General features: G+C 36.2%; 2 protein-coding genes and 2 pseudogenes across 4 annotated transcripts; 3 read left to right on the top strand and 1 right to left on the bottom strand.

The window, feature by feature from the left end:
• Positions 1-1,211: 1,211 nt before the first annotated feature.
• On the top strand, positions 1,212-3,784 carry LOC132191889 (small ribosomal subunit protein mS80 (rPPR6) pseudogene; annotated as a pseudogene).
• Positions 3,785-5,015: 1,231 nt separating this feature from the next.
• Positions 5,016-6,690, top strand: LOC132162385 (protein argonaute 16-like; annotated as a pseudogene). Its single transcript, XR_015909351.1, has 6 exons — positions 5,016-5,161; positions 5,259-5,356; positions 5,444-5,541; positions 5,642-5,809; positions 5,902-6,018; positions 6,101-6,690. The product of XR_015909351.1 is annotated as a protein argonaute 16-like (transcript).
• A 4,560-nt stretch (positions 6,691-11,250) lies between these two features.
• On the top strand, positions 11,251-13,432 carry LOC132161920 (uncharacterized). Of its 2 annotated transcripts, XM_088510895.1 has the most exons (2): positions 11,251-11,539; positions 11,735-13,432. In XM_088510895.1, exons 1-2 carry the CDS (start codon positions 11,424-11,426, stop codon positions 13,092-13,094), a joined length of 1,476 nt encoding a protein of 491 aa, XP_088367021.1. In that variant the 5' UTR covers positions 11,251-11,423; the 3' UTR covers positions 13,095-13,432. The 2 variants fall into 2 exon arrangements, with proteins under 2 accessions (XP_088367021.1, XP_059428122.1); XM_059572139.2 differs by lacking the exon at positions 11,251-11,539 and having other exon boundaries at positions 11,554-13,432.
• Positions 13,433-14,829: 1,397 nt separating this feature from the next.
• LOC132192079 (putative E3 ubiquitin-protein ligase LUL2) lies at positions 14,830-19,149 on the bottom strand. The gene is made up of 3 exons (XM_059607284.2): positions 18,341-19,149; positions 15,697-16,195; positions 14,830-15,214 (listed from the first exon to the last, which is right to left on the bottom strand). Exons 1-3 carry the CDS (start codon positions 18,832-18,834, stop codon positions 15,098-15,100), a joined length of 1,110 nt encoding a protein of 369 aa, XP_059463267.1. The 5' UTR covers positions 18,835-19,149; the 3' UTR covers positions 14,830-15,097.
• Between the last annotated feature and the right edge of the window lie 5,632 nt (positions 19,150-24,781).

The raw sequence follows: 24,781 nt of genomic DNA, 5'->3' as shown, positions 1-24,781 counted from the left end.
TATTAGAGCCTCTAAGCAATTGTTCTATTTGATTTCCTTTATTGACGTCGTTTTGATTTTATTTTTTTTGTAGTTAGCAGTTATTAGAATTACTAACTACTAACCATTGATTAATCACCCACGCGGGTCAATAGGTCACGGTCGACCCACGGCTGGGTCACGTAAGTCAGCTGACCAACATGGGTCACGGCCTGACCCACGCTGGGTCTGGACGAAAGCCACGCTAGATGCAACTTACTTCTTTCCCGCGCAGAAACAAAACCTTGATCCAAATTGCTGATCGCAAATCTCTGTTAATCGGAATTGTTGTTGTTCATCGTCTGAAAAATATCACAAATTTATAATCACTGGGCAGTGGGTTCTTCGATGGCCATTTCGTCGGAGTCTACAGCATCCAGGTGGGTCATCAAAATCTTTTATTTTCTTTTAGGGTTAAATACTCCATACCCCCCTAGGGTTTTCCAACTTTATTTTTTCCCCCCTGTGGTTTCATTTTTATCACATGAGGTTCCTGTGGTTTTGATAAGTGACCAAATTAGTTGACCGTTAGGACTGACACGTGGACCAATCAGACGTCGACACGTGGCACATATTTAATTTTTAAAAATTATTATTTTTTTAAAATTAAAAAAAAATGTATTTTTTTTTTTTTTAAGAAATTTTAAAAAATGTATATTTTTTTTTTTTAAAAAAAAAAAGAAAAAGAAAAAAGAAACGGAAAAAATTGGGGGTGGCTCTTGGCCCTTTAGGGGTGGCTTTGGCCATGGCCACCCCCTTTTTTAAAATACTCTGGTACGTACTTATTTTTTTTTAAAAAAAAAATACATTTTTTTAATTAAAAAAAAATACATTTTTTTTTTAATTATTTTTTTTAAAATTTTTAAAAAATTAAATATGTGCCACGTGTCGACGTCTGATTGGTTCACATGTCAGTCCTAACGGATGGACTAATTTGGTCACTTATCAAAACCATATGGACCTCCTGTGATAAAAATGAAACCACAAGGAAAAAAAATAAAGTTGAAAAACTCTAAGGGGGTATAGAGTATTTAACCATTTCTTTTATTTCTATTATTTTAAAGGTTTTTTTTTTTTAAAAAAAAAAAAAAAATCATTATGGGATTCTTGATTTGCCATAATTCTTGATATAGTTTCTTTGTGAATTCTTGAATTGTGTCTGTTGGTGGGTTTTTCTGGTTCCGGCGTAAAATGGTTCTCCTCCACCGGTAATTTCTCTCTTTCCGGCCTATACCTCTGCTTGTTTTCTTTTTGGATGTTATCCGGTGTTTTGGTTTTATTTTCTTAAAGTGTATTAGGTGAGGTGTCAGCATTTTAATAGAAGGCAGAAAGCAGAAAATATGCCCTTTTTTGCCACGACCGCGTAGAAGCAGCTGTCCTCTGTAGAATAGGAACCTGCTATGCGGTCTGGGCCGTCTGGCTTGCAAAAGCCAACTTTTGCAGCAACCAATAAAAGAGGTACACCTAAGCTAGATACACTTAATAGAATAGGAACAAAAACACTTAATAGATCCATTTTCAACCTCAACGCCTAGACCTAAAACACGTCCCTGCCCAACGCACAACCTCAACGCCTCGCCCAATCGCCGCCGCCCCTGCTGCACCGCTGTTCTTCTCCTCCAAAACTCTTCTCCACTGTTTCTCTACCCCTTCTTCTTCCTTTAGCTCGTGACAGCGAGGAGAGGATGTGGAGGTCAGTGGTGGCAAGAGCTGCTCTCTCCAGTCAGGCAGTAGCACGGAGCTTCTGTGCAACCCAAAACCCCAATGTACTTTCTTCCTCTAAAACCCTTACAGAAGCTGATTTTGACTCACATCTCACTGAAGCGGGGCAGTCTTCGGTGGGTTTTGGTGAAAATGGTGATACCCAGTTGGAGAATTTTTCCGATGCGGTTGAGATTCCTGGGGTTTTAGATAGGGATGCCCAGTTGAATTGTTCTGCCTCTGGGGATGACGTTTTTGGGGACTCGGAGCAATTTGTTCATGCTCAGTGGGATAGTTTTGCCACTGAGGGTGAAAATAGTGAGGCTCAGATTGAAACTGTTGCTTCTGGAGATGGAGAGGGGGAGATTTTCAAGATTGATGTGGAGCAGTTGGAGAGTTTGTTGTCTCTATTACAAAGTAGTGTTGATGGGTCTTTGGAGTCGAGTCTTGATGTCATGGGTTTGACTCTACATGAGGAGTTTGTGGTGAAAGTGCTTGAAACCCCAGTTGTTTTGGGTGAGAATTTGATTAGATTTTTCAAGTGGGGTATGAAGGAGAAACCGGAGTTTAAGGTAACTACCCGTGTCGTGTATGCCCTTGCTCACGCTGTATGTAGTAATCTTAAGAGGAAAGATGCATATGCTTTGTGGGATTTGATTAAGGAGACAGGTGAGAAGGAGAATGGTTTATTGAATGTGGAGATTCTCAATGAGTTGATAGCTTTGCTTTCGAAGTTGGGTAAAGGGAAGGCAGCATTAGAGGTGTTTAACAAGTTCGTGGATTTTGGGTGTGTCCCAAATGTGGATACATATTATTTCACGATTGAAGCACTATGTAGACGATCAATTTTTGATTGGGCTTGGTCTGTTTGTGAGAAGATGCTCGGTGCAGGAAGCTTGCCTGAGAATGAGAAAGTTGGTAAGATCATATCTTGGTTTTGTAAGGGGAGAGATGCTAAGGATGCCCATTCGGTTTATTTGTTGGCGAAGGAAAAGAACCAGTACCCTCCTCGCTCTTCTGTTAATTTTTTGATCAGTTCGCTCTGTAGGAAGGATGAAACTGTGAAATTAGCTTTGGAAATTTTGGATGACTTTTCCGGAGAAGCACGGAAATATGCGATTAAGCCATTTTCCACTGTGATTCATGGTTTGTGCAGGATGAGAGATGTCGATGGGGCAAAAGAGTTGCTTTCTAAGATGATTGCAGAGGGCCCGCCCCCTGGAAATGCAGTTTTCAATTTGGTTATCAATGGCTATTCCAAGGCTGGAGATTTGGGAGAGGCTATAGAGATTAAGAAGCTGATGGAGAGAAGGGGATTAAAACCAGATGTGTACACTTATACTGTTATATTGAGTGGTTACGCAAATGGTGGTCACATGGAGGAGGCCTGTGAAGTCTTTTTAGAGGCAAAAAAGAATCATTCTAAGCTAAGCCCTGTGACATACCATACACTCATTCGTGGGTATTGTAAACTTGAAGAGTTTGACAAGGCTTTGAAGTTGTTGGGTGAGATGAATGATTTCGGGGTTCAACCTAATGTTGATGAATACAATAAGTTGATTCAATCTCTTTGCCTTAAGGCTTTAGATTGGGAAACAGCAGAGAAGCTGCTAGAGGAAATGAAAGAAAAGGGTTTGTATCTCAATGGGATCACAAGGGGTCTCGTAAGAGCAGTCAAGGAGATGGAAGAGGAGGAGCTGGTGCTGGGTTAACAAGTGTAGAGGCCGAAATTGTTAGCTGGTTGTTGGAACATGATTTGAAGATCCTGATAGGCCAGTTTTGTAGGGTTTTTCTTTTTTCACCCTTCTTTTTCCATGACATAGAAGAGTGGAGCTTTGTGGCCGACTTCTTTGAAGGCATATATTCTTTTTCATCAATCAGATTGACAGAGAAGCTTCATTTATTTTTCTTCTCTTTTGTTGAGTCAGTTTTTGTGTCTTTTGGCTTACATTCTCATGGGAAGCCTTCCTATGTACGTGAGGAATATGCCTTCTACAAGTTATAAAAGCAATGGCTGACGGCTGTGGTTGCATTGCAGCAATGCAAATTTCAAACTTTTGTTTAATTTATTTCTCGTCATTACAAATAAAGCTGTCTATAATTCATGTAATCTTGTTTTCTATTACTAGAATTGAAAAATGGATCGAGAGCCAGAGGGCACACATGTTGAGCCAATTATTCACACAAATTTAGTCCACTGTGAAAGGTCTACTAAGACGAAAATTAAAGCAAGTGAATGAAACAGTAAAATAACATCTTAGGTATGTTTGATAAGAAATTTCTAGGGGTACTCCCGAGACAGTAATTTTAGGGCACCTAGAATGACAATATCCCCCTCTGGGTTATATATACATGACTTGCTCTTACCTATATTTTATCAGTCCCATGCTTTGTTTCTCATGAATGAACAATCTTAACAAACTCCTTGTCTTTTCATCTATTGGAAATATATGCAGCTTCTCATTCTACAAAGATAATCATGTATTCATGTGCTTATACTTCAGAAGTAATGAGGCCGTAATGGACATTTGAATTTTATTGGATTTTCTTGGTTGGCATATATTGTAATCTAAAATCCTTACCAAATCTATTGTCTTGGATAGCATTTGGTCCCTAACTTAATTCAGTTGTTACCTGACTTGAGACAACGTGGACTTCCTGGTTGGAGCTAATGCCCTGTTTATTTGTTATCACTTATGATCTATGAGCATATGTTGGTCTTCTATGTTATTGTTATGAGGAGTGTATTTTTTATTTAAATATTGTCTATACCCCCTCTTTGCTCTGGGGAGAAAAGTCTCTACACCGTTGGTCCTCTGCCACCGAACAAGTCTGAGTTCCAAGTGGTGCTTGAGGAGTCATTTGGAAAACGGTATACCTTTTTCCATAATTTCGTCCAATTTTCATTTTGGAGTTGATTTTGTTGTAAAATTTACATGGCATTTCTTGTTGTGCAGTAGCGAAACTGTGATTCCTGATGACTATCAGAGCCCCAGTGGCACTGGTAAAAAGTCAAAGCGTTCTTTTCGGTCAAATACCTTTAAGGTGGAGCTTGGTTATGCTGCCAAAATACCCTTGAGGTCCATTGCTCTTGCCTTCAAAGGAGCAGATGTTGATAATAATTCTCAGGATGCTTTGAGAGTCCTCGATATTATACTAGGGCAGCAAGCAGCAAGCAGCAAACAGGTACATCTGTTTCTTTGTTGTATTTCTCTTTTACTTGTTATTTTTAATACACCATCTGGAAGCATATTCATATTGCTTTTAGAAGTAACTTTCTTGAACTATGGCTGTTGAATGCATAGGGGTTGCCTTTTGGTAAGACAATCGATTTTTCACGATGACTCAAGGGACTTAACTGATGTTGGAGGAGGAGTAAATGGGCTTCGGGGGTTCCATTCCAGCTTTCGTCCGACTCAAGGGGGCTTGTCTCTTAATATGGGTATGATTCTTTTTTCTTGGTTCTTATAAACTTCATCATAACATTCTTCTGTCAGTTGTCGATACTACTGCTGCTTTAATTTTTTTTTTTTGTGCAGATGTGTCAACAACAATGATAATAAAACCTGGCCCTGTGATTGACTTCCTTTTAGCTAACCAAAATGTGCGTGAGCCTCGCTATGTGGATTGGTTAAAGGTAAAAAGCTTCTAAAAAACATTGTGTTCAAGATTCAAACTCTCGCGTTAGATTTTCTCTGAATATCCATCTTGTGGTCATTTACAGGCTAAGAGAATGCTTAAAAATCTTAGGGTTAAGACGAGACACCGAAACATGGAATTTAAAATCATTGGCCTGAGTGAGAAGCCCTGCAATCAGCAATAGTATGTTCTTACTTCAGGAAATTCTCCCCCACCCCCCTCTTATTTCCTTGTTCTTTTACACTTTAATAACTTCCTAACTTTGGTCTTACTTTGGGCTAAGCTTTTCAATGAAAGTGAAATGGTGACTGTGGAGATGAAGGGCAAACTAGGGACATTACTGTGTACGATTATTTCACTGTCTGTGCCATAGAACTCGGGTATTCTGCATACCTGCCATGCCTTGATGTTGGCAAGCCCAAGCGGCCCAACTATATATCTACCTCTGGAGGTCTGGAAATCTTTTGCTTGATATGATGTTGGCATTAGCTTATTTTAGTTTTAATCTAATATATATATATTTTAAATTTGTGGGTGATTTAGCTCTGCTCGCTAGTTTCACTTCAACGGTACACAAAATCATTATCCTCGATGCAGAGGGCATCTTTAGTTGAGAAATCTAGACAGAAAGCTCAGGAAAGAATACGTACACTGACTGATGTAAGTATTTGCCTTGACACCTGACAGAAATTTTTTTGCTTGTTTTGGATGATGCAATAGTTTTGCTCACTTATTCTGGCAGGCTGTGAAAAACTACCGGTATGATGATGACCCTGTGCTTACTGAGTGTCGTATTTCTATTGAGAAACAGTTGACACAGGTTGATGGCCGTGTCCTAGAGGCTCCAAAGGTTTGAATTTGTTTCTTTTGTTGAAAATATATATATAGAATGGTCTCAAAACATGACATGTCATGGTTACACACATTTTTCACCTACTCATTACTGTTCTTTAGAACTTCCCTCCTTCTTCAGTAAATCTACTATTTCGTTTCTGAAAAATATAGCCCAAATACTCCAGTATAACACCTAGAATGGAGGATTAGATAGGTGTTAACAAATATAATGCAGAACTTAAATATTAAACACCACAACAAGCACTCAATTATGCAGCACAATAGATAATGAAAATTTTGCATCAATGAAATAAAGACAAACACAAAAATATATTAATTACCACACAATCAATAGAAGAATTTTAGTGATGAAGTGAAACCGATTAATGTGAAATTACGAGTTGTTCACACTTACAAAATATTTATAGTTGATACACCATTGTACTAAACAAACGACCCGCTTGCCCATTACTACAGTAATTCTCTCAAAACTTTTAGACAATTATTCTGCTGGATTTTCTATATAGAAACTCCTATGGCTGAAGGTTCATAGTTTGTAACTTTGTGTGCCTATATATATATATATATTTACTCCAGCTCTGTCAATGTTGAAATAACATGAACAACTTTAAATTCTCATATCTTGAATAACTTTTTCACTAACTTAACCCTAAACTTAAAGCTTACAAGTAAACATGTTTTGACACTAAATTTGTCAATAGTAAAAACCTAGTAGTTTTTATTTTCAATTTTCTCTTATCATGCTCCAACTTTCTTTCTTTTCTTTGCAAGCAAAGAATGCAAAAACCTAAAGAGGACTAAAGTTTAAAGATGACTAGACATTTGATAAATCATCTTCCTGTTTTAGTTTTAATTTTCTTTTTCTTTTAGCAAATCCTATTATTTTGTATTATTTTGGTTGGGTTATAAAAAGAGTCGACTATTTTAGCTGTTAGGCCACCATACAGGTCAAGCCGACACTAGCAAACAACACAAAACTTGTTTTATATATATATATATATATATCTCGCAACTGTTAATACTCAGTAGGATTTACGTGCAAAGGACAAACAATAATGCATGTGGGTACTGTAGGGTTTAATAATTGAGTAACGCTAGAAATTATATTTTTGTTTTACACGTCCCCAGTAGGATTTACGTAATATATATATATATATAACAAAGACTCATTTAATAGTAAATTAAAAATTTACGTGTAAAACAAAAATATAATTTAATATAATTTTCAGCGTTACTCAATTATTAAACCCTACGGTACCCACATGCATTATTGTTTGTCCTTTGCACGTAAATCCTACTGGAGATTGACGGTTGGGAGCTCTTTTGTGGCTTAAAAATGATATAATGCAATATGTACGTTGAAAGTGGTAGGGCTTTTGGACGCTTGGGGGGTATTCAATTCTTGAAGCATCAAAGGGACCACAAGTGAAGTGAGAGACAGTGATGTTCTTCGTAAAAGTTGATGGGATTTCTTGGTTGACATTGAGATTTTTTTCTTTAGGCCTCATATAATAATACATTGGCAATGCTTGCCACCATAACTTTCAGTCACCTTTCTTATTATCTTTTACTAATAATTAACATGTTACATCCACACACGCCCTTGCTTCTTCATAGGTTTATCTGTGCAATCAGAAACTAAAAGAGCCATTGGAAATTGACATGCAATTGCAACAGGATTAACCTTCAACTTTTATCTTAAATATATCTTAATTAATATTTCAAGACATGTCATTGTTCTGTTTCCCTTGCGATGAATTTGAAATAGACATATAAAAAGAAAGTTATCCAGCAAGCGGAAGAATAAGCGAATCATAGTGCTAGCTACTTGCATGTACAAGATTGTCCTAGAGACGAATGCTGTTATTAGCGTAGAGAATTGCAGCACTGCACCACACGCGGGAAGAGAAATGCGAATGCATAATGTGCTGTTTGGTTGCCGAGAAACTGCTGGAAAAAGAGAGAAAAATTGGAGAAGAATACTATAAAGTATAAAGCATTCTTTTGTGAGATGTGTAGGAGTGGGTATTGGTTCGGTTGGTGTCAGTAGGAGCATTTTCGCCTACCGATTCGTAAAAGTCGGTTCAAAAAAACTGACTTCATACCGATAAGAAATGGTTTCGACTTTTTTGGTTAGTCAGTTAATTGTCGACTACAAGTTTTTATATTAAGATTTATTAATTTCCTTGTAATTAAAGAATCAGTAAAGAATATATTTTATAAATGAAAATAGAAAGTAAATTCATAGAATATGGACTAAAATGACAACTATAAACCAGTTAGACAAACACAACAAGAAATGTTATCAAATAAAATTTAAAATTCACTTGAAAATTTGGCTAAGTCAGTTAACTGATAAAAAAAAAAAAAAAAAATTTACCGCCTATTGAACAGAACTGATCTCAAAACAGTATTTTTATTCCGCCTACCGACCGTCAGAAGTCGGTTATTGGTTGGTGACGGTTCGGTGGCAGTCGATAAGCGATCAGTAGGCGGTAAATGGTTAACGGCTAATTTGCCCACCCCTAGAGATGAGTGATGTGGCAATATTTTAATTGAACGGCCACACCCCCTAATTACCTTTTCTTTTTCTTCTTTTTTTTTTTTTTTTTTTTTTTTGGCTCAAACAGTATTTAATCACCTTTTAAACTTTATAAACCTATTTGTTATGAATAAACCTTGAATTCAGACCATCTGCAAAAGGCACCTTTTACAGTTTTCACTCACAAACAGACACCTAAGCAAATACAAAACAAGTCTACAAAAATATCATACACTCACACACACTATATTTTGAGCTCAAAAGGGCTGAGTGGTGGGTCACTCCAGACCCGTGAGTCACTTTCTCCAGCGTCAGAATCAATTTTTTCGGCCATTAGGGTGATAAAATCCCTTAAGGGTTCACTTTGTACCTCTAGGCTTTAGTTTTAAATCCAAAAACGAGTTTTGAGGCATTATAATCGGGTTGTGATCCGGGTCACGATGGTTTCAGGCGGGTTTTGAGGCGGGTCATGCCGAACCCACAGCGTCGTGGGTCTGGCAAGACCCATGACGCCAAACCCACGCGTGGGTCTGGTGATAGGGGTGTAGGGGTTTTTGGTCTTTTTGTTTTTCACTTTGATTTGCTATTTTTGTTTTCACTTTAATTTTTTGCAATTTTATTGAAATGGTGATGTGTCAAATGGAGATTAGAGGTTGCAAAACAGCCATTTTACAGATGGTCCGGACCCAAGGGTCTCTCATTTTTTATAACCCCAAATTATTAAGGGCTTTTCCTTTTGTGGGAGAAAATTTTTGAGACATACTATTCTTCAATTTCTTATTTATATTTTTTAAAAATTTATTATTGAATTTGTTTAATGATAAATTTTAAAGATAGGTGAACCAGAACCCATTAAAAAAAAAAAAAAAGGCATTTTTCAATAATCTCGTAGGCTATATATGTTGGGAATATTTTCACTCAATTGGCCTATTTGACCTTGAGCTTTATGGCCTATACGGCTATATCAAGCTTACAAAGAAAGCATTATTAGAGTAGGAGTCTCAATCTAGCTCCAATTAGAATTTCTTGAAGAATTTAATACAACAGTCTTACTCCAAACTTAATTGAAATAAGACCTCATATCCAATTCAAACTTTCAACACTCCCACATCAAGTTGAAGAATGAGACATAGTTCAAGTTTAACTACACTCCTCAGCCTATAAACAGGCCCTGCACCAAGTTATAAATCTCATATTCAATAAAAAACTCAAATCTTGTGTATTGGCTTACACTCTTCTCCTATAAACGGCATCGGAGGAGTTTCTTGTGTATTGCGGATCTAGAACGCTTTGAAGAACATGTAAGTCACACTGTACCCGAATCTGTTCTAAACAATATATATATTATTCGAAGAATTTTAATTTTGGGGCATAAAAGTAGTATTTTCTAAGAAACTTTTGTTAGAACCGAGGGATGCGCGTGCAGCCAAAGTCCTTTTATATCGTCTGACATGAAGAATCCCGTGGGGCCCTACAAATCTTTTTCTAGCTTCACTATTTCTCTCTCTCTTTTTATCTTTCAAAAAAAAAAAATAAATAAATACTGATTGAAATCACAACAATGCCCACATAAAAATGTGCTGGAATTTGAAAAACCAAAAGTTTGTTATAACAAATCAAATTTGAGCAAAATAAGGTTAGATTGTTTATATCCGTCAACAAGCTTGTATAAATATAGGAAAATGCTAATGTTCTTTTAGTATTCTTTCAACTGTGATGTGACTTTTTAAATCAATAATAAATTAAAAGTTACGATAATTTTAAAAGTCACATTACAGTTGAGAGAATACTGAAAGAATATCTAGCATTTTTAATAAATGTTTTATTATTATTATTTTATTTTACCTATTAATTTTTTCAAAACACTTACATATTGGTTGAACATTTCATCAGTCTATTTAAATTTTATTTCTTTTTTTTTTTTTCCTCCAAAAAAATTATATGAAGAGAGAATCAACTTTAATTTTTTATTATTATTATTTTTATGCATAGTTGAGCTAAAATTCTCAATAAATTTTTTTAAAAAGCTTATTTAGAATTGCATTATTGCTTTTTAAAAAATATATTAAAAGCAAAATAATTTTTTTTTTTTTTTTACTAGTGAAAATAACCTTTTTTTTCACTATTTTAATTATTGCAATGTGAATGCTCGGATTCTTTTCTTATATAAAATAATAAAATATTGGTCCCATCCCATTTCAGGTCATCATGTGCCTTTGCTCCCCATCCCAACAAAGGATGAAATAATCAAGCGATACGTTTCTCAAGAGCATCATAAAATGCAAGGATTATTGGACACGTCACTATCAAAGGACATGTGGGCTCCCTGGCTTTTAATGAGAACAAGGTAAATTGGGCCTCCTTTACAGCTAAGTTTGTTGAGAAGGTTCCTGGTGATGCCACGACACCCATTGCGTCAGCCACGGTCTCCCTCCACCGACAAACCCACTTATAATTAAAGCCTCGTAATATCCGGCTATACAGTCGCTCGTTCGCTCACTCTCCAGAGTCCAGAGTGTCTCTCCCCACTTCTTCACTTCCACACAAATCTTAAACCATAATTTGGATCCAACAGTTCCAAATCTAGGGTTTGTGAGAATCATCCACCGACAAACACCCATCTTAGAGAGTGTTGTATAATGTAAGGTGATGTAGATTTCTGCAACCAATGGTCCGATTCGAGATGGGGTTCGAGCCAATGCAGCCAAGGGTTCCGAGGAGGGTCTGGTTAGGGTTCCAAAAATCAATGGGTGTCCTCGTGGGTGGGAATCACACCTCCTCCAGGTTTTGCACTCGCTAGTCTCTCTGTAAATCTCTGTTTGGCTTATTTCCTCTCAAGTTTTTACACAATCCTTCTTTTAAGTGTTTGTTAAATATTCCAAACCAACTCTTCGATTTGCTCAAGAATCCGAAAAGGCCTGTGCATTTCATGGATCTCAAGGCCGTGAAATATCAGATCCTTCATGGGTCTATAGCGAGGCGCGTGCTTTATCGCACTTTCATAGTCGCCTCGGCGATTTCGATCATTCCCTTGCTGCACATCTTATCTGGTTCCGATCTGGGAACATTTGCCTCTGTGAACTCTAGTGACTGTAACGTGAATTTGGGCATTGCGATGGCGACTGAGGCTCCGGGCACGACTTTGTTTCATTCCCAGATCCTGAATCCAATGTGGGACTCAATGCAATCAGTGCAGTGCAAGAAGAATGTGAATTTGACCGTTAATGTGGTCAGAGAGCTAGTGGGCAAAAATTTGTTGAATTATAATGCGAAAGCTCTGTGCGTTGGAGAAGGGTCGGCCTTCGCCTTGTTGGCATTGCGAGATTTGGGATTCTCCAATGCCCGCGGTGTTTACAGGCACCGCTTTCTCTCGCTTAGGCGAAGACAGTTCATTCATGAGCTTGATTACATGGACAATTCATTCGATTTCGTGTTGTCCAAGGATATAGACCAGGTTCCTGTCCCTGCATTGCTCGTGCTTGAAATTGAGCGCGTTCTTAGCCCTGGTGGAATTGGTGCCATTCTTGTGGGTGTTAGCGGCTCCTCCCCGAATAACTTGATTAGGTCTGCCACCCCGGTTTCCTCATTACTGAAATGTTCCAATGTTGTGCATGTTTGCTATGTGCACAACTTCACTCTGGTTGTCTTCAAGAAAATATCCGACGATGCCAGTTTCTTCAAGCAGTATAGCCTTCCGGCTGACTGCCCATCTATTGCGAACAACAAACCTTTCATGGACCAAATTGAGCCTCTTGTGGAGGGAAAACCAATGGGATTTGAGAAAAGGTATTATTATTTGCCCAAGCTTATGGATGTTGATACTAAGAAGCGGTTAGTCTATATTGATATTGGGGCAGGGGTGCATCTAAATTCTAGTGTCATGAACTGGTTCCTGCCATCTTATCCTGTGGATCGCAAAGCTTTCAATGTTTATTTTGTTGACCATAACACATCGGTCCTGTTATCCTATGTCAAAAGGCCTGGCATCACCTTTGTTTATCATCCGGGCTTGGCTGGAACTGAGGCTACGGCCAACGTGAGTTCTGATGAAGACGTTGATCCACCTTTGGAGAAAGAAGGGTTCAATTTTCTTTCTTGGTTTAAAGAAACAGTGAAATATGCAGATTTTGTGGTCCTGAAGATGAACGCAGGTAAAGTGGAAATGAAATTTCTCTCGGAGTTATTTGAAAGCGGAGCAATATGCTTTGTTGATGAGATGTTCCTTCACTGCTCGGGCAGTGTAGAAGATGAAGAAGGTGCATTAAAGGGAGACTGCATTGACCTCTTCAGGGGCCTTAGAAACCGTGGTGTCTTTGTCCATCAGTGGTGGGGAGACTAAGCAGCATTGCTTTCTTGTATTTCATTTGAACCGTCTTCAGACTAGTTCTGCTGTCTGGTATGTTGTTTTGAGTTTGTCGTTTAGGATGCATGAACATCCAAGTTGCTTTGTGGTTGGGCACTTAAGCTACTAAATAAACAACCATATGCTTATGTTATTTTGAGTCTGTCGTTTAGGATGTATGAACATCCAGGTTGCTTTGTGGTTGGGCACTTAAGCTACTAAATAAACAACCATATGCTTATGTTATTTTGAGTTTGTCGTTTAGGATGTATGAACATCCAAGTTGCTTTGTGGTTGGGCACTTAAGCTAAATAAACAACCATATGCTTATGTTATTTTGAATTTGTCGTTTAGGATGTATTTTCATACATCTTGGTTTGTAGTTTGGCGCTTATGTTGTTTTGAGTTCGTCGTTTAGGATGTATGAACATCCAAGTTGCTTTGTGGTTGGGCACTTAAGAGAGTCTATTTCACAATTTTGCATAATAGAGCAATTTTAAACCAAATTGCAAGAAAATATTGCAATCCGAAAAAAAAAAAATTTAAATTGCCGGCAAGTTAGTGATTAATAAGATGGTTTTAGCTTGAAGATCACCGATTACAATAAGATGAAGGTTTTGTGATTCAACAGTTCAATGTATCTGCTCTATTTTTGCTTAATTTCTTTTCACATTGCTGCGGAGCTCAGTTCCCCCGGGAAACCATTGTCTTTTGCTTTCTTGTAATGTTAAGAACCTAAAAAGCCAATATTATGCCACAGGTCTAGTGGTGGCAAAACGGGTTAGGGTCGGTGGCTTGACCCGTAATGACCCATGACTCGTTTAGTATAAATCCAAACACAACCAGTTTAGCAGCTAATGGGTTGACCCCGCCAAACTCGGACACGACACAATAAGTTCGCAGGTCACCCCGACATGACCTGCTTAACTTTTTTTTTTTTTTTTTTTTAATTTTTAAATGAAAGTGATGAGTTCGGTCATAAATGGGTCAATGGACCCATTTATCAAAATAAACGGGTCATAAATGGGTATGATAAGTTCGCAAGTCACCTCGACACGATTCGTTTAACTTTATTTTTTAAAAAAAACAAAAAATTAAATTTTTTTAATGAAAGTGATGCGTTCGGTCATAAATAGGTCAAATTGACCCATTTATCAAAATAAACGGGTCAAATTGACCCATTTATCAAAATAAACGGGTCATAAACGGGTTAATAGACTCATTTATGACCCAAACCCATTAAGGTTTAAAAAAAAATAAAAAAAATATATCGTGTCTGGCGAGTCATCCACATGTAACCCGTAACACGACCTGTCAAGAGCAAAATAAACAGGTTAACCTGTTTATAACCCAAACTCGTTTAGAGCAAATTCAAACTCCGTAATTTCTGTTCGTGTCGAGTTGTTGAATTGTGTCAAAATTGCTAGTCTTACACAGGCCCACAACTAGAACGTCCCCCAGCTCCAGCAGCCAAGCATCTGGCTTTGGGATGGGATGGACACATTTTAGGTTATTCAGAATTAGCATTTCACACTACTCCTAATTGTATTAAACTAAGATTCAAAGAAAAATTTTAAGGGAGCAGATTATATATATAAAAATTGAAAAGAAGTAATTTGATTGGCATGGCCACGGTTTAATCTTATATTGTATTATAAAGTTCACACGTCATGAACTGGGGTTTTCTCACAATCGCCTAAATTGATCCTTCTTGAGAAATGAAAGGCAAATGGAAAACCAAAAATAAAAGGATGCCAACATGTATCATATATATTTTCCAGAGGAATTGCCACTAAACACTCACCCAACTGACCCAAGCATACAGAAGGCATTGTCAGCATGTTACAATGCCCAACTCCTTTCAGATATATATTTCTTTTCATAATTCTAAAACCAAATATGTAAAAAAAAGGGGGAAAAAGAAGAAAAAAAAGAAGAAAGAAAGACAACAACCGGGCTATACAGCATTCGAGTGGCCGAATATATCATATATCCTCTTTTCATTCCTCAGTTTCATTGGTGACCTTAATCTCCAAAAGCCTCTCAACTAATTGTCTACATATTGGGCACCGGTCTGTTTGGAACCTTAAAACCTTTGCACATCCACTGCACATACACTGCAACATGGAAAGAAAACCAATCAATACTACAAGAATACCAAGCTATTATTAAGTAATTATTTACATTCAGGATATGTAAATGGGCAACATTTTGCTTAGGACAGAAACAGGATTGATGGGAGACAGATGCATCCCATTATAGCTCATATTTACCTTTAGTAACAGCAATATGAGCAAAATTGATGCTCGTGAACGAGTAACCCAAGAAATCGGTCCACAATACATCCTAATATTTCGGGATGAAATAAATACATGCAATTGCCAGCCATGTTTTATCAACTCACCATAAACAAGGGTTGCAATAAATTCATGTTCACAAAGTTTTTTTTTTTTTTTTTTTCATGGGCCAGGGGTGTTGGGGAGGGTTTCCAAGGTCAATGCAGTAAAATGGCTCCTTGCAACCATTGTACAAGAAACTAATTTGGGCAACTTATTTCTAATCATACAACTTCAAATGGAAAGACAGAGAGTTTGATTACCATATGTCTGCAGGGAAGGACGGTTGTGTCCCGTGGTTCTGACAAGCAGATGACACATTCTTTTCCCAGGTCATTCCCATCCAAGTCACCCTCAACTGAATTGCCAATCCCATATATCTCCTGCAGCTCATACCTCATACTATTGACCCACAAGATCTGCTTCACTACCCTCACCCGGAATTCGCCTTTCTCCTTCTCAAACACCGCCTGAGTTATCTGAGAGTTTGTGGCTACAGGTATTGGGTTTCCATCTGTACCATTCCTGTTAACCGGAATTGCCTCTGCCTTAACCGCCAAAGGGTAGACGTCCATATCACCCACTTTCAGTAACTCGGTCTCCTCAAACATTGAGAAGTCAATCCCAGTTCCAGACGACTGCCTGAACTTCTGGCCCAGACCTTGTTGGAAATGTACTGTCACTGGTGCAAGAAGGTTTTCCCTCATTGGTGTCAGGCTACAGTCTCCACCTTCTTCTTTTGCAAAGAAAATAATGGTGATGCTGTTTAGCAAAGCAAATGAAACTTCTAATCAAGACAAATATTAAGATAAAATGTCAGATAAAAAAAAAATTAAAAAGTCAAAATATCTGAAAGGTGGAAACTCCATAACAAACAAAGACAATATTTGAAGATCTCAGTAAATATCAAAGAATCAAAGTTAACAGTCTGATTATAAACAAAATGCTCATACTGGACAACAAATAAACAAAGAAAGTGATGCTCTGTAGGAGATGAGACTGCAGATAGAACACCAAGGAAAACAAAACTACAACCAAAATATGCTACTTGAGCATACCAAATGGAAAATTTTTAATAACAATGATCCTATAAACCATATGAAAGCTAGGTACTTCACTTCTAAAGGAAACATTGTAATGATTATGATCTCATAATAGCTGTGATCTTCAAGTATAATGTATAAAACAAAATATCAGTCTTCTCAGTTTTTGAACAGCAGCAATATAAACCACCACAACAGTGAAAGATGAAATGGAATCTTGCATACACCAGGACAATATCTTTGAATCTTTTTTTCTAAAGATCCAAATACAGACTAAGGTCTCCATAAGATCATTTTGTATCGCCTGAAGAGACATGTTGAACGTCCCACTCAGCCACCTTGATCTATTGTCACTAATTAAAGAGTCCCACAAATGCTCAGCACTTAAAATGAGTAACTACAAAAGCAAACAACTTATTATCATCATCCAAGCCTTCATGGCATCTGTGTATTGTGTTCAAACTCGAAGCCTCTTTTTCAACTTTTCACCAATATCATGGCCATAGCGCCCCCTCCCAATTAGTGACACCTAAAAGTTTCTACAAATATCAGTAAGCCATCTCAATCATCTCTCTACCTGTTTAAGCTTTACTATAATTTCTCTAAACTTTCTTCACCACTCACAATCTTATCACTCCCAGTGTCACTAGATATATGTGTATAAAAGGAATTTTTTACATTCTAGTCTTTCTAGATCCAAGGATATCTATAGAAAATGAAGGTCATTCTGCCATTGTACTAAACTAAGAAAACAATGTTCATCAACACGAGGTAAAATGGTAACCTTCTCCATTGCAACTAACATGGTGCCCATTCAAGGAAGGTACACATTAGTGACTGTTTCCTCTTTTTTTTTTTTTTTTTTTTTCTTTTCCTTCTTATTAAAGAAACATGCAGCTTGTCTACTCTTCCACCAACACCAGTTGCAAAATTTCTCTCCTCTCACAATACCCTAATATACTCTCCTCAGCAACCAGATTCCACCTTCAGCTATCTTCCCAGAAAAATAATGCTAGTTTAAAAGCTATAGCAAACCTGATAAAAGCTCTCTCATGGATAGCAAACCCCTCTTACTATCAACTTCAGCTCGTAGAGAATTATATTGATAGCAGCTAATTAAACATTACATCCAATCTTAGAATATTATGTAAAATGCATAAGAAAATTTGGTATTTTGAGGATCGGGCCATGCTAAGCTAAACCTAAGCAACATAATGCTTCCTTTTTATTCATATATTTCAGTGTGCCTAATTCCATTAAAATTAGATTCAACGAGTACAACTACTGCAGAAGAAAATGGAACTAGCTTTCTCTAGGGACATTTGACTTAAACAAACGCCACGGATTTCTAACTTATACAGTAGACAATATGGAATTTTAAGCAAAAATGCTTCAGCAAAAATCACTAAAATCACTTTGTTGTAGCAAATTACAAAGTTCTCCAAAATACCCACAAACCCATAAGTCTCTGCACCAAAAAAGAAGTAACACTTGCCCACAACATCTCTCCTTCATCAAGAGAATACCTTTTTTCTAAGTCTTCAAAGCATCAAATTAGTTCATTTACATGTGCAAAGGATCAGAAATGCTAAAAATCAAAAGCAAATTATAACCAAACTGATATTAACAAAAGGGACTATAAATCATAATATAGAAATCCCATTCCCAGCCAGTCATTTGACAATTCTTAACGTCACTATCCAAAACGACCTCCCTTATATTTAACCACATAGATTGACCCAGTAATGAATTATATATAAGCAGCGAATCCTAGCTCAACGCATCAAACAATTGACAATAAAGTTAAAAGCTGAAACACATTTCGACATATTTTACAAAACCAAAGAAGCACAAGCTTATATACCGCCCGGTAACTGTGGCATCGAAGGTGAACGACACGAGAAACCGGCCGGGATTTTCCTCGTCCGGTTCGACCCTCAGAGTCTCTTTCTTGAGATTAACATCGTTCCGTATAGTAACCGCCTTCTGGTGGTCGATACAGGGGGTGAGAGGACCCATGACGGGCCCACAAGGGTACCTCCCGCCGACCCAATGGGCCTGGCCATGGGACGGGTCTAGGTTGGGATGGGCATGAGGCCCAGCTCGGTGGTGGTGGTCGTACGGAGCCGGTAGAGGCACCTGAACGGCCGGTGGCGGAGGGTAATAAGAACTCGGGTATGGGTAGTACGGGAGGGGAGGGTGGCTAGGGTTTGGGTACGGCGTGGCGGCGGCGAACACGTAACGGTTGGCCGATATCTCCGGCTGAGGCGGCGCCGGTGGCGGCGGAGGCGGGTGGCTCCGACGGCTCCGATTTCTCCGAGGACCGTTAACGCCGCTACTACCCACGACGTTTCCCATGGAATTTTTCGGCACACACCGAGAGAAAATCCGAAATCTTTTTCCACCCTTTTCTCACTTGTTGGAAACGAAGCGCATCGGCAGGTGAAACGAGATGCATGCAATGTGTTTGGTTTTCTTTTCTTTTTGCGAGCAAGAGAAAGTTGTGAAGGATTCGACACCGCCAGGAAACTTTAAAGATAAAAATGAAATGCAGTGAGCGAGGAGGTGGGGCTCTCAGGAACAGGAATCTATGGATAGTTGGTATAATGGGATTGCGTAAAGCTCCACCAAAACACCATCGATGGATTTGGAACACCATCGATGGATTTGGATTATACTAAAGTTAACTGCAATTGCTTTTTCTTTTTCTTTTTTTTGTATTTTTTCTTCTTTAATAAATTATTTTAATGTAAAGATATATTTTATTTCACTTTTTTACGAAAATGCCCTTAAGCTCTGCTTAATCTTAAAAGCAGTAATGGTACACAGTACAGTAGTAGTACACATCCCCAATCATATCACTCTTTGACTTTAAGATTATTATTAAATTTTACTATCACTATGGATGTAAGCTTTTAATACAAATTTGACATATCACTTAAAAATATTAAATAAAATTGAAATAAAAATAAGGTATTTTTAATTCAAATCATCATTCACTACAGAACCTTTCACTCACCTCCGAGCCCTCAACACCAGTCTCTAAAACCAATAAAGACGGCAGCTCTTGTTTTATTATTAATGTGTATTTTGTCAAGAGAAGAAAAATTATTTAATGTAAATGGTTATATTATTTTTTTTATGTTTCAAGTTGAGGTGCATGTTTTCTATTGGAAGGTACAAAACATTGAATTTACACCATGACCTTATTGAAGTTATTTTCTAAATTTTAAATTGATATATATATATATATATATATATATATATATTTATTCAACCCAAATTTTTTTAAAAAAATCAGAGAAAGTGTAAAAGTAGGAGTGAGAGTGCGTGTGATATTTATTCATCTAAAACGTAAGATTTTTTTTTTTTTTTACATGTCCACACAATAGGGGGAGGTAAAACACAAGATATTGATTTCAAAGTCTTGTTGCTTTTTCATAGACTAATGCTAAAAATATAATTACACATATTGATCAATCTAAGCCCTTAATATATCATAAGTTATGGCTTTGTTTTGTTCTTCTCTCTTTTGTTTTCTATTTTTAAAATAAAATTATTAAAAAACAATTTAAAATACAAGAGATTGTGTATCGTTTTTATTTTTATATCACATCCTAACATTGTTTTAAAAAAAAATATCCCAAAATTAGCAAAAAAAAGCTATTATTTTCAATTAACCCAAGGGCTATGTTTGTCAAGAGAAGGGACGGGGCCGGAACTATTTAGGAATGTCTGATTGATTGGTTTAGTAAAAATGTTTTGCCAAAAAAAAATGAATATATATATTTTGTTTTGCAGTAATTTTTTTATAAGAATAATAATAAAATGTAAGAATATTGTAATTAATTTTGAGATTAAAATATTCTATTTTTGAAATTGAGGAAGAGGCTCGGTCCAGCCCTCTTGGCAAACACTGCCCTTATTTTACGTCTTTAGTGATGTTAGGTATTGATCACCTGGGATTGGTTGACAGCATTTAATGAAAGCCAACACAATCTTGAATAGACAGATATTTCATGGGGTGACTTAGGGGACTTACATTGCCGACTATCAATTGAGTCCAATCAATTGATAAGGTTGGCTAATCTACTTTAGCAAAGGAGTGATAAGGGGAGAAAACTAAAGTTATAAGTCGGGACAAAAAAACATTACAACTTTTTTAAAGGGTTCAAAAATTAATTTCAATATATATATATAATTTAAAGATTTTTTATTTAATTTATTTAATTTTTGGGAGCTAATTGCCCTTAGTTTATAAAATTGTACACGCCAATGCAGTTATCAGTTTTAGGTAACTGCATCAACCCGCTTAAGCGGACAGTACTAACAATTATTTGGACAGTTATTATAATTATTGAAGGCAAAATCATACAACTAACCACCTATCAGGTAATAAGTCTTGTGGGCTTATTTTAGTGTTTTGAGCTTTCTTTCATTATTTGGACTTGTTTTTTTATGACATATTTTTAAACAATTTTGAAACTGTTTATGACATCATTTAAATGCAAAATTAAATTATTTTCGATCAACTGAAACCTTATGATCAAAAAATAGATTCACGTGTATTAGAATAACTTGTCACCTAGTAATATATCATGACATCATTTAATGCAATAAAACATAATCTAAACTATAAAATATAGATGGATTTTGGCAACTAATTTTTTTTTTTTTTTTTTTTTTTAAATGCAAAATCAGTTTATTCAGTTATACCGTTTGCAATAAGCTCCATGCGGCATAAAAATGTTAAGAAAGTTTCTTATAACATGCAAAAATAATAAATAGGCCACTGCACACAACTTTCATCTTCTTTTTTTTTTATCAGAAACCAAATGAAAAATGTATGCACCAATTAGATTATGAATTTATGATACATGTCACCAATTCACTTCTCACATTATGAATTTATGACATGTATCGAGCCACCTCCAAACCGCCCAGATGGGGGTGGCTTGGCCAAAGGGGGTGGCCAGCCACTCCCCAAATGGCCAAGAGCCACCCTCAAATTTTTTTTTTTTTTGAAAAAATATAATTTTTTTAAAAAACATTTTTGTTTAAAAATTTAATTATATGACATGTGTCGATTTTTTATTGGTGCTGACGTAGCGTTCTATTAAATTTTGAACCAAAAAAAAAAAAAAAAGAGTTTAAACCTAGAGACAATAAGGTATTTAACCGTAAAAATAAAAAATAAAAAATAAAAAGCAAAAATGAGGGTAACGGTAGATCTGCTTTGTTTGCATGATAAAATGTTTTCCTCTAAACCAAAAAATACTTTTCATCAAAACAAACAGAGGCTTAATTTAAGTACATGTGTCAAAACATGGTTTGTCTATAAACATGTAGGATTCATTTTTCATATACTCAATCCATTATAAAAATAAAATAAAAATCTAATTTTTTTTTTTCTAACAAATTTTAATATGAAAAAAAAATAAAAAAATAAAAAATGTAGAGATAAGAAGTGGCGGGGAGGCATGGCCCAGCAATCGTTAGTTTCGTCTCTGGAAGGATTGCATTCCCCGTGATTGAGATAATCATATATATCCACCATAAATTCAACTTTGTTATAAATAATTGAGGATACTCGTATCCAATTGTTTCATTTTTTTAATTAATAAATAAACCACTAAAGTATTGAACCTACTTTGGGTTGGGTGGGTGGGTCAGAGTGAAATGACAAGATGCATTGTATACAGTTATGTTAGGTCACACAATCAAGTTGCAGTGTAAACCAAGCAGGCACCCTACCTAGAAAGGATCAAGATAGAGACAAGTGTCATTTTACACTGTTTTTTTTTTTATTTTTTATTTTTAAGCATATTTGGTTGACGTGGCATGTTCAATTCACTTTCGATTTTTTTCTTTTTCTTTTAGTTAATATTAATTTTAGAGCAGATTGAGTATGCTAAGTCAGTTGAATATACTAAAAATCATATGTGGTAGAGTGAGGGTTCGACTTTTAAAATTGAAATCTTCAATCCAACTAGTATTAGCTGTCTTGAATCTCACTGATATTTGATGGGTCTGGGTCAACTTATCAATCAATTAGACTTAAAATAACACCTGTAATTGATAAAAAAAAAATAATAATAATAATAAAAGTGGGGCATGCCTACAACTATGGCGATAAGTCGGTTTTGATGTAATAATAGACAGAATCTAGTCAAAGTGATAGTTTAGAGTTAACAGAGTTAGAATCTTATTCAGTCAGGTACTTCGATAGTTTAAGAATACTACTTGGATTAGTAATTCTCTTTGTAGCACTACTATTAATGAAGAAGTAGACCTTAATTAATAATAATTTTATAACACAGTTTACTGTATTTCAAAGATCAAGACTCCCTCGGACGGGTCCAAGTCTTAATCATTCCTATGTGTCGTACCTTATTCCAATAATTTGTTACTAGTGGGTTGGCATCAAATTCTTCTTAAGTTCTTCTTAGGGCATGGGCCACAAAAACAGTAGAAATGTGTTTAGTTAAACGGCACTCAAGTGTGTGCTCCACTTGAATAGGCTCTTTCTCCAGTAGCCGTTGATTTTAATACTATATCCGATACTAACGTAACCACAGCCACACATTATTTTTTGTTTCAGATTCATCATTAACTTACAATGATTCGACGGTCCATCAATCAATCCATTACCTAACCAAACGTGTGATTGCAACGCCACACGTGTTTTCAAAAAGCATTTGGCATGTCTTCTCAAATCTTTTTTTATTTGTTTTTTTTTTTTTTCAAAAAATTGCTACATACACTCTCAATCACTCTTATATTTTCATTTTATTTTTATTTTTTGAATTTATAAGGGTATTTTTATTTTATTAAAAAATTTATAAGGATATTTTTATCTTTTTGTTAGCATTAAGAGATATTGACAATGTTTTCGTAATTTACAAGAAACATTGTCGTAATTAAAAGTTTGACGGAAACATTATGAATTGAGTGGTAGTTTGAAGGAGGTACATATACTTTACCATTTTATTTTTATACTTTTTTAGTTGTACTACAAATTACCATTAGATTTTAAATTTAGCACAGATCCATTGAAAATTTAGTAATAATTTGAAGTGTCGCGTAAGTGAGTGTGCATTTGAGAATGTATAACATTTCTCGTTTTTAAAAGGGAATGTTACGAGTACACTACTTGAGGTGACTCGGTAGTAAAAATTACCATTGAAATTTGGATTCAATGGTGATTTTCATTGTCAAAGAATATTCACTTGGAAGTGCATGCATGTATCATTTCTCATTTTAAAATACTTATCGGTCATTTCTTGTCTTCAAAGAATAATACAATTCTTTACATCTATTTATTACACTCATTTTATACTGACTTATGTGACATCTTTTAAGTGACTTCTTATGTCAGTTATCTTCAGATTTTTGTCGTTGGATTTTTCTATTCAAAATAAAGAAAATGGGATCATTCATGAGAAAAAATAATTAAGCAAGTTATAAGCAAAGATATGAAAGAAGTTGATTGCCTTTGAACATTATCCCTGTTTGATCAAGTTGGGCTTTTCAGGCCGATGCTTACTACTAATGATCTAAATCTCTTCAGCCTGGACTATGAAGCTAAATAGTGGGCTTCAAGAACAAATCAAGAAGACAAGCAGGCCCAAAACTACTAAATGTTTTGGAAATCGTAAAAATTGACAAAGCTTTTCGTCGGTGTTGTTTGGAGAACTACAAAACAAAATTTGTTTAGTAAATTAAAAAGAAAAAAAATTTGAGAGGTGTTATAAAAATAAAAAAAGCCTACTAGAGATAGCTTTCATGGTGACGTCCACAGGTACATGCCAGAAAAATGTGAGGTTATGGCCGTCACGTGAATCTAACTGACACCATTAGGGGTGGCAGAATGTTGGATTGCTGCTGCCGACTTCCGGCGGACGGTAATCGGAATAATTCGACTTCAACTCAGTAAGCATTAGAATTTTTATTTTGCCGGTTAATTGAATCGAACCAACATAAACGAATTTGGCCCTCAATATATTTTACATTACTTGTTCAGCCCAAAAATATGTCCAATAAACACTTGTTTAACCCAAACATAACTTAGTTTTTGACCCATAAAAATAGGCTTGACCCAATATAAGCCAACGTCTAACAAACTTAACCAAGTTAACTGAAACAGTCGATATTTATTCATGTCAGTATGAAGTTGGCTAATTAACAAACTTTTTCGGTTTGGTAGCTAGGTGAAAATACTCCTACCATTATGGATTTAACCGATACCCAGTCCTAGCTATCATGAGATTATTAGACAAATTGCGAGCCATAGTTGGAAGCAAAT

The sequence above is a fragment of the Corylus avellana genome, chromosome 10 (assembly GCF_965113065.1).
Source record: "Corylus avellana chromosome 10, dhCorAvel1.hap1.2, whole genome shotgun sequence".
NCBI lineage: Eukaryota > Viridiplantae > Streptophyta > Magnoliopsida > Fagales > Betulaceae > Corylus > Corylus avellana.
This window is presented reverse-complemented; position numbering and strand designations above follow the sequence as displayed.

Bases quoted from the DNA above. Each gene is read 5' to 3' on its own strand.
- LOC132161920 (XM_088510895.1), top strand. From the start codon at position 11,424: ATGGTCCGATTCGAGATGGGGTTCGAGCCAATGCAGCCAAGGGTTCCG. The intron at 11,540-11,734 runs GTTTTGCACTCG...GTCTATAGCGAG, and splicing joins GGGAATCACACCTCCTCCAG to GCGCGTGCTTTATCGCACTT.
- LOC132192079 (XM_059607284.2), bottom strand. From the start codon at position 18,834: ATGGGAAACGTCGTGGGTAGTAGCGGCGTTAACGGTCCTCGGAGAAAT. The intron at 16,196-18,340 runs GTATATAAGCTT...TTTGCTAAACAG, and splicing joins GATGCCACAGTTACCGGGCG to CATCACCATTATTTTCTTTG. The intron at 15,215-15,696 runs GTAATCAAACTC...TCCATGTTGCAG, and splicing joins TCCTTCCCTGCAGACATATG to TGTATGTGCAGTGGATGTGC.